At 48.4% G+C, this 9,805-nt stretch overlaps 1 protein-coding gene across 16 annotated transcripts in view; it reads left to right on the top strand.

Annotated features, from left to right (window-relative positions):
- The first annotated feature begins 894 nt into the window (after positions 1-894).
- LIMCH1 (LIM and calponin homology domains 1) overlaps positions 895-9,805 on the top strand; it is a 307,532-nt gene continuing 298,621 nt past the window's right edge. For 14 of the 16 annotated variants that reach the window (XM_064487129.1, XM_064487127.1, XM_064487128.1 and 11 more), the window contains exon 1: positions 895-1,443. In XM_064487129.1, coding sequence (XP_064343199.1) covers positions 1,348-1,443 — 96 coding nt within the window. In that variant the 5' untranslated portion in view covers positions 895-1,347. The remainder of the gene's footprint in view (positions 1,444-9,805) is intronic. The other 2 variants (XM_031435425.2, XM_031435436.2) reach the window with 2 other exon arrangements.

The following is a 9,805-nucleotide window of genomic DNA, read 5'->3' as shown; positions in this document are numbered from 1 at the left end:
TGCTCAAATAGGGGTGGCTGATAAGATTTTATTAAGAGATCATTAGCAAGAAGTCGCTAGGCCAGAAACCAGACTTGGCTGGGGAAGCTTTTATCACCACTGGGCCTAGGGAAGTGGGACGGGACAAGAGGAGACCGGGAACCTTCAGAGAACCCAAGGAGAGGCCCCAGACAGAGTTGCAGGCTTCAGCGGGGTGGTGTGGCCAATCCTCTAGCCTTTTGCAGCAAGAGGTAGCATAAGTATCCCCACTTCCCTCTCCTCCAGCCTGCTGACCTCCTGCGTCCCTCCCATTAATGGAGCCTGGACTCACAGGTCAGCCTCCGAGATGAAGGGAGAGAGGCAATGGGAAGTTATTCAATACACTCTTCCCAGGTCACAGTTTATCTTCTCCTTTTTTATCTTAACATAAATCACTCACCACAATTACCTTCTTTTGTTTTACTCCATTCCCTCTAGAATGTAATTATTTTGAGGGCTAGGACTTTCAGTTCTTCCCTCCTTCCTCTTCCTCTCTCTTTTCTTTTCTTTTCTCCTCTCTTCCTCCCTTCCTTCATTCCTTCCTTCCTTCTTCCCCGCCCTCTCCAGCTCTGGGCCCCCAGCGCCTACCTCAGTACCTGACGCACAGTAGGTGCACAATGAGGATGAGTTAAATCAATCAACAGACTGGGACACAGGTAGCTCGCCTGGAGAGAAAAAGGTTCATAAGGGTCGTTTATCTTTTTTATTACAGAAAGATCAGGTGACTGACTGAACATCCGTGGCGCCGGGTCAGAGGGCTGCCCCTCCTGCCCCTACTTCCGAGGCCGGGAGGGAGGGCGGCAGGTGCTGGCGGCCACTGCCCGGGTGCGGCAGCGCAGGCTCCCCCCGGGGACGCTTGCACACGACTCAGCGCGCGTCTCCCGAGTGCGGCCGCACCCGCTCGCCCCTCCGCAGCCAACCGGGAGCGGGGACGTGAGGGGCGGCTCGCTTCGTCCCTCTCGCGGTGGCGTCCTGGGCAGGGAGGGAGACACCCAGTGCTCACTCTCTGTTATTTTTAGACACCCCCGCCAGGGGTGGGGGCGGAGCAGGCAGAGAAGGTGGGGGGAGAGGGAGCTCCCGGCGCCTCGGCGCTCGCTCCCGCGGGGACTCTTGGCGCGGCCGAGCCGGGCGGCACTGGGAACAGCTGCGGCGGTGTCCTCGGCGGCAGCGCGGCGGCTCTCCTCCGGGACCTGTGCCGCGCGGGGGAGGGGCGGCAGGGGAGGGGAGAGCGGGCGGGCGGGAAGGGGCGGAGAGCGCGCTCCTGCGGCGGCGGCGGCGGCCGTCCTCATCCCGGCGGCCCAGCGCTCGAGTGGACGCGGGGCTTCGCAAATGGCTTGTCCCGCTGTCGGTCTGGAAGCTCTGCAGCCCCTGCAGCCCGAGCCGCCCCCCGAGCCTGCCTTCTCCGAGGCGCAGAAGTGGATCGAGGTAAGGTGCCCGCGGCTGGCGGACGGCCTTGCAGGGGCGTCCAGAGCCACCGAGCCCTCCCCGCACACGGACGACAGGTCCAGCCTCGCCTCCCCCCACTTTCTTTTGCCAGCTGCTCCGGGTCCACCGCCAGGGCCTCGAGCAAGCTGCGACCCCCCAACGCTTTGGCGCTGGCGTCTCGGGCGAGGGTGGGCGCGAAGTATGGGGGTGGGGGGAACACTGCGGTTTAGCTGTGCGTGTGGCGGGCAGGAAGCGGTCCCCTTGCGCCTCCATCCCTCCTGCCTGCCAGCCGCGCAAATCTCAGCTCCTGCTGCTTCCAGGCGCTGCCAAGGGAAGCGCAGTGCGAGCAGAAGTGCCGCAAAGGCGCAGGAGGAGCGAGACCCCAGAGTCCTTGCCGACGCCGCATTCCGGGGGTCCTGCTCCCGGTTCTACCTTCCGCCTCTTGGCCCCTACCTCCCGCCGTTCAGGAGCCGAGTTGTCCGCGTCTCCGCGGAAGCGCATACCTACTGGAGCCTCTGGCTGTATTTCTGGCACCGGGTCAGGTGTGAGGCTGCACAGCGCAGAGGGCCGGGGAGCCTGTAAGACCCACCTGTGAGCGCGCCATCCGCATAGATGTTGCCCAGCCATTGGCAGCCGCCACTCCTTCCCAGAGGCGGCGGGTCGGGCTCCCTGGTGCCGGGTACTCGGCCCTGTTGGCATGTTTCGCTTCTTAAATGACTCAGTGGCAGGTCAGGGAAATCACTGGAGCTCTCGGCTCAGTCCAGGAAGCGCTCGCTGGTAGATCCTGATTCTCGATGTCTATCTGTACATGCAGCTTGGTGGCCATGCGCTCCCGAAATGACGTGGCTGCGGTGGTCAGGACGCTTGGAGGGCGCCAGGGGGGAAAGGTGACTCCCCTCTGATCTGTGCAATGAGCCTCTGTTTCGGCGGGCGGCCTTTCCTGAGGCTTGGTGGAAGGCTAATTTGACCCTCTTTTCCTCAGGGACAGGCAGCTCTCCCTCCCTGGTGGTTTGAAGAAAGAAATGTACCGCTAAGTCATGATCCAGCAATGGTGAAGCCTGTTAGTACTCACGCTATCACTTAGAGACATCCCCTGTGACACCACACATCTGAATGCTGCTGGGGTAACAGAGCTGCGATAGTGCAGATTTAAATCTGCTGAGCTGCCTGCGGGAACCAGTCTCACTTAGTACTGCTCTAATGCTCCAGCCAGAGGCCTGCACCTTACAGGGTTAACCTGCTTCATGCAAGCAGGAATATTAGGCAGAGTTTAGAAACCTCTATTTAAAAACAGAGTTAAAGAAACAGAAGAATAAACCCGAGGCCCTATTGCTAAAAGCCCCAGTCACGTTTCTCATAATTTGATGGCTCATAACCAGATGAGAAAAAGACCTTGGCTTTTTATTTTTGATATGTGTGGCTGGCAAAGCTTGGGCTGTGACAGGTGCTTTCCCTGGGCTGCATACTTGGGCTCACAGGACACACAGGAGACATTTGTAGTTACTGGCTTGATTGAGAGTTGGGGAACTGTGTTTTTCATGTTCTTAGAACTTAAAAATTCTCAGGAGAATTTTGGGTGTGGATGGTGGTGAGGGGAGGGTACAAGAGCAGAGCACTCTTACATTTCTCAAAGGCAAATTCTCAAAGGCAAGTGGTTTATTCCCAGTGTCCTTAATTGTAAGTAACACTGAAGTACTCTAATTCAAAAAAATGTATTGTGGTGTAAGTTACAGACAGGAAAGTGCACAAATCTTAAGTGCACACCTCCATGAATTTTGACAATTGTATATGGTACTTCAGCCCCCACCTAGATCAAGATCTAAAACGCCTTCTTCCGCCCAGGTCACAGTCTTCTTTTAAGAGGTGGTCTGTTTTAGGCTAAATATTATACACTGCAGAATATCAGCTTTTGTCCTGGTTCCACGGATGTTAAAAAGAGAAGGGTTTCTTTAAGAAAGCAGAGCTGTGTTGAGCCCTATAGATAGTTGGGCATTATTCTTGATGCTTTACCAGGCCTACCAATTTGAGAATGTGGAAACGTAAGGGGCAGTGCGTGGCTTTAGGACGAAGCAGCCCTAGCGCTTGGCGTGTGCATTATTGAAGCCGCCTATCTGCTTTCAATCTCCGAGTTGGGTTTCATGGAAAGGCGAGCTTCCCCTCCCAGGCTGTATAAAAAGGTGTTTGCTCCAGGGAGAGATACAGACCGCCCCTCTTCCTTCCCGGAGGTTCCTCTTGAAATGTAAATGCTGTGTCTGCAAACCAGGGGAACCCAGGAGCAGTAACAGATGGTTCTGCACGGAGTTGCCCTGTGAACAAAGATTCCTTGGCTAATACTGCAATAATGTAGTACTTAGTGCGAACTGCATTCCCAGGGGGACTGTTATCTCGAGACAATTGCATCTCCTTTAGGGGCCCCATTGTCTTCAGCAACATCCTTATTGGTAGGGCTTTGTTTTTCACTTTTGTTCAGTTGGTGATTTAATTTCCCACAGGCTTTTTTTTTTTCCTTTTTCTTGTGAGTAGTCAGGAATTTCACCCTTTCAGAAAAATGTTCCCTTGGGTGCAGCAGGTTAATAAACAAACTTTGCAGCTTGTCTCTCCTTCTCAGTCTCTGGTCTTCCTTGAGTCATGGATTGGCGAGAAAACTGTCCATTCTTAATAAAGGCTCGGGGAACAAGCTCCAGGAGATAACTCGTTAGTGAGGAATTTCGGCCTGCAGCCTTGGCTATTTGAGGCCTGAGTTACTGGGCAGGAAACTGTGGCCTGGGAACCGTGCCCCCACCTCACCCTGCCACCCAGCTTCTGCCTCAGCTGGCAAAGGTGAAAGCCTGATGGAGGTCACAGACTGGGTGGGAACAGTTCCCTCACACTTCCAGTGACTTTTTATAGCCGTAGGAGCAGGCTATGTGTCTTAATGTGGCTTTGGGGAGACTCCTGAAGGAAACAGTGAACTTCAAGTATTAACTCTGGCTACCAGCAGGCAGGGGCCTAGCTTCCTTCCACGTTCCTTGTCTGGAAGGCCTTCCTAAGCAAAGAGGCATAAGTGCACCACAGTGGTTGAGAGGCCAGACTTTGGGGCTGGGCAGCCTGGCTTGGAATCCCAGGTCCACTGCCTTCTAGCTGGGTGACTTTGGACAGGCCACGTTACCACTCCTTTTGGTTCTGAATAGTTTCTTTGAAAGCTAGCTCTAGTTGTTAACAACAAAGAGATGCTCTTGAAAGCATCGGTAAAACGGGTGCCAATAATCGCTTACCTACCTCGAAGGAGTGCCGAGAAAATAAATAATACGTTTAAAATACTTAGAATAGTAGCACCCAGCATGTAGGAAGTGCTGCCTGAGTAATGGTCATTATTATTATTACTGTCGCATTACTTCTGTATTCATACCACTACTACCACTACTACTGTCGTTCTACTGCCATCACCACTCTATTGTTACTACAGCTGATTTGGAAAGAAAATCTCCAGAACCCTGAGTTTCTTAGTGTAAAAAATACAATTCAGTTGTTTACTGATCTCTTTCTATTGTCTCACCTTATTAGCTTCAGATACCTAGACTAGAAGTTAAGGAGGTGCTCTATGTTATTCTAACTTGCATTAAAAGAGATTCAGGGATCAGAGGAAAACCAGTAATACCTACTGATACAGTGATCCCGATAGTCCATTAAGGCTTAGAAAATTACTTCTCGATATCATGTTGGATATTTAAGTTTAATGCATAGTCTTTGTTATCAAACTGTAAGCAGAATGCTCAATTCCTCTCTTCCTGTGGACAATCCAGCATTAAATCATTATACAAATGGTGGTTGTCTGAATATTCCTCTCAGTGTAGCAGTGTTTTGTTCATTGGAGTTGTGTCAACTCCCTCTAGGATAACTAAGAATAACTCCCCCATTTATTTTCCTTCCTCCTTCCACCCTTCTTTTTTCTTTTTCATTTTTTTCCTCCCCGTGATGGTATTTATTGAGTTACAGGACTTTGTTAGCAGGTAGATGATTCTAATTTTCTTGGCACCCCCCCACCTCTGCCTCTCCACCCACAACAATATTTATCTGTTCTAATCTGTATTTCTTCTCTGCAATGTTTCTGGAGAAACAGATGTCGCTTCAACTTGGTTTCAGTTGTGATTTGGAACAAGTTGCCAGGCCTTTAGGGAGGGGTTGGAAATTTCAACCCAAGTCGGCCTTACTTCTACTTGAGACATTTCTGGACTCCTTTAACTTTAATCATAGCATACCTGTGGGGCTTGGTGGTGAATATCATCTCGTTTGTGACCTAATGCATATTTCACATGAATGGGAGCTAGTGCTGGAAGGGATCAGTTCATCATTTTGGGTCATTTCCCCCTGCTCACATAGAACGGTTTTCTTACTCAACTGAGACCTGATTTTGAAGATTTAAAGCACCAAGGGTACCTTAGTTCTCCAAGACTGAGAGCTGTTGTATTGTTCGGCAATTGGAAGAATTTATATGCAGCCTTTGAGAGAATCTAGCATTTAGTGGCCAGTTACATATGACATTTGGGATGTAATGACGAATGAACATATGCCGTAAGTTATGTAGTCATTCCAATTCTCCTTTTCTGTCAGTACTTGATGACTCATATCTTTTTACTGCAACCAGGATTTAACTTTGCATCTGGTTCTCCAGCTCTGCATGGAGAGCCAGGGAAGAGGAAGAAAAACTTTTCTGGCTAGATCAAGAAAGGAGTAGTAGTCTGAATAGATATGTAAATGAGAGGAGGCAGCATCTTTCTCACAATGACATTTAAATAGTCTGGCTTGTTTGTATACAGGGCTGCTATGACACAATGCTGTCACATGGTTGGAGAACAGTGAGGTCCCACAGATTTGGGGAAAGAGGAAGTGGAATGGGAGGTGGAGCTGGCTCTTCTCGCCCCAGCATCTCCCTGGAAACCGAGTTTGCATCAGGCAAGCTCCAAATCGGCAGGCAGACTGAGCTCTGGCCACCAAGAGGGGGTAGGGTAGAGCATATGTCCCCAGCAACTGGATCTCTGGGCCCCCTGCTCTCTGCTGATGGATGACAATGGAGCCATGATGCAGACATCTGTTTGGTGACTCTGGGTGGCAGTCAGTGCTAGGTGGGACCAGGCAGCCCCTGGAAATTGGCCTGGCCTTCTTCTTTTGCTTTGGACTGTTCTGACACTTAAAAGTGTCATAGCTAGGGGTAACATGATAATGGTAATGATGGTGATGAAACTGATGCTCGTGATGATAAAAGCTGATATATTTTGAGTGCTTACTACATGTCAGGCACAGGGTGAAAAAGTCAAGGTAGGCATTAAACCCTTGTAAGTTAGTACTGTTATTCCCCCATTTACAGGTGAGAAAATATCTTGCCCAAAGTAAGTGGCAAAACCAGGACTTTCATCGAAGGCATCCTTTCTCAACTTCTCCAAATATATCCAGATATCCAAAATTTGTAGCTGAAGACATTGGGGCTTCCAGGAATTGGGAGATTTGCCCAGGGTCACCTAGCCAGGAGGTACTTGTTAGAGTCAGGGTTCGAACCCAGGCTGTCTGGCTTTGCTGTCCTTGTTATCTGATCTCTTGTATTGTTTCCTACATTTAGGATCATGTGTGAAAATTCCTGTAAGGACTGAGCTTTCTGTTCCTGCGACTGTGCAGAGGTGCCCCCCACCCCCGCCTTTTTGTGGAGGTCTGACACGGATTTCAAGCTGCAGCTCCCTAGACTGTTCTCCATAGTTTGTATCTTTCCACTGCCAGGACTGAGGGGCCGTCCTCACCGGGACAGACCATTACGTTGAGGGGTGTATGTGTGTGGAGGGGGCAGGAAACCAAGTAGGCAGTGCTACCAAGGTGCTCAGGCAGGAGGAATCAGGCTCCACACCTTTGCTGGCTGCCTTCAGACCTCACTTTGCTAAGACAGAACTGGGCACTGGAGTTGTCTGTGGTACAGAGAATCCTGTCCTAGAATCCGGTTTCTGTCTCCTGTTACTGCCATAGCCCCCAGTCATTTTCTTCAAGTTTTATTAGGGCAAATGGCCTGTAGGTAAATAATTACTTTAAAACAATTTTTGAAGCATCCCGATTCATTAGCATATGATTCCTTAAGAGAACAGATATTCTAGAATATTATATTTTTATGATATTAGGGCCCATGGCTCTCTGGTTACAGTTTTATCTCCAGTGGTTTTTCCATACAGGGATGAATAAATGCATAGCCCACGTGTGCTTTAGCATTTTCTAGTGGAGGAGGTGAGAGGGTGCATTATTCCATACTTTATGTTCCCCAGACAGTTTAAGCAAAGACCTACCACTCGTGGGATCTCTTTTGTGCTCCAAATATGGGTGCAAAGGGCTGTCTCTTCCCTGTGCTGGTGCTGATCTGTTTAAGTGCTGTTGGCACATCCGTCTGAGGCCTTTACCAAAGCTCCTTCACCTTTACCTAAGCTCCTTCACCTTTACCTGAGAGTTCTCCCGTCTGGACAAGATCTCATCTGGGAACAGTTTTGTTGTTGAGTTCAGCCAAGAGACAGGTCCTTCCAAGAGATGAGATTGGCGGCTTCTCCTGCAGGTATCCTGGTCCCATCCCAAAGAGCTGAAGGGTCTGAACAAAGTAACTCTGTGACTGCTGGGAATCCTGGCTTGTCGTCGGCACCCCTGTTGCCTACAGTCCAGTTAACCCCAGTCATTTTGGCCTTTAGTTTCATGATTGAGGACTGAATCAATTAACACTGGTTGATTTTTGACTAAACTGCTCCCAATGAAGCTAGATTTTTTTTTTTTTTGGTTTTTTTTTGAAGCTCAGTTCACTCTTCTGTGATTTAGAAAAACGTGCAATTCAATTTTATAATATTTCCTCTTATTTGTTCCTAAGAATGTGTGTGTGTTTACTTTTGAAGCAAAGGAAAAGTATCAGATAGGGTATTTTGAGGGGAGGGAAAAAGATGGGGAATCTTTGAGGGGTAGGGTAGGAAAAAGGATGACATTAGTGCAGTCAAATGAGAAAAGAAAAGCATAATAGAACTTTGTTTTTAAGTGGTTGGGAAATATAAAAATAGCCTAAACTAGAGGGTTACTAGATGATACAGGAAAAAAAAATAGTCCTTAAAAAAAAGAATGAGAGAATGATTGGAAAGACTTCTGCCTGGACACAGGGAGATGTTATATCTCTCTCTCTGCAAGGAAGAATGATGTCGTGGAGTTGAGTTCTGCTGTGGTAAAATTCCATGTTTGCAGTATTGAAAGCAACACTCCCAAAGAGAAGTCCTCCTGCAGCTAACCCTGATGGAGTGACGTCGTATCTCAGGGAATTTTCTTTGGTATAAAGGGAAGAAACAAATTGATGCAGTCATACAACATGCACCTAAGGAAGCTCTCGGCTACACCTTTCCCCGCTAAACTTACACTCCCAGCAGAACTGAAGCCTTTTATCTATGGGGGGACCTTAAGGATAAAATATTGGTTAGGCTGAGAAAGCTCCGTGTTGCCATGGCTCTGCATTCCGACTATGCCAGTTGCTCTGGTACAGCCATTGTAGGAGGCAGCTCAGCCTCCTGGTCAACCTTAGAAGTTAGTGGTGTACCCCACCCATCTATCCCTAAATAGCCCATTAGGATGCCATGTAAGAATAGACCTGCACTTGTTTTTGTTTTGAATAAAGGTCAAGGACAGAAGGGCTTCTGGCTTTTTCATTTTCACATCCCCATATTGTTATTAAAAAGTCCTCAGCCTAATTTTTTTTTTTTTAACCAAAAGAGTGCATCAAGTGAGGAATTGAAGTTACATTTATTGTGGAGCAGACAGCTCTCTTTTCCTCTCCTAAGAAATATTTCCACAAAAAATGATACTCAGACAATTATTTTATTCTAATGGGAAACTGAATGAAGGCTAGGATAGGCTCCATCAAATGGTTTAAAATACGGAAGTAATTATTTGAAATGCTTGGCTTTCACTCACTTGTAAGTTCACTTCAGTGTAAACGCTAAAAATAAGCATGAATAGTGAAAACAAGCATTGATGGGTGAAAGCATTTTAAACAAATTTTAAAATTCATCTCCTGAAAAGTGTTTACTAAGCTCCAACAATGTTCCAGGCACAGTGCTGAGAACCAAGGTTAGATGACCAACAAGATAAGCATAATTCCTGCCCACCTGAAGTGCACATGTAGTGGTGGTGGCGGCGGGTGGGGGGGGGTGCTTAGACAGTAAATTCATAATAACAAATTGAGATAAGTGCTATGCAGACAAAGCATGGGGGACTTAAGAGAGAAGAACTCTAGGCAGACAGGGGCTCATAGTAAAAGTAATATTTAGGCTAAGACCATCGAAGGGTGCTGAGCAGGGGAATTAGATTGTTGCTAATTTATTTAGATAAG

The sequence above is a fragment of the Camelus dromedarius genome, chromosome 1, assembly GCF_036321535.1.
Source record: "Camelus dromedarius isolate mCamDro1 chromosome 1, mCamDro1.pat, whole genome shotgun sequence".
NCBI lineage: Eukaryota > Metazoa > Chordata > Mammalia > Artiodactyla > Camelidae > Camelus > Camelus dromedarius.
This window is presented reverse-complemented; position numbering and strand designations above follow the sequence as displayed.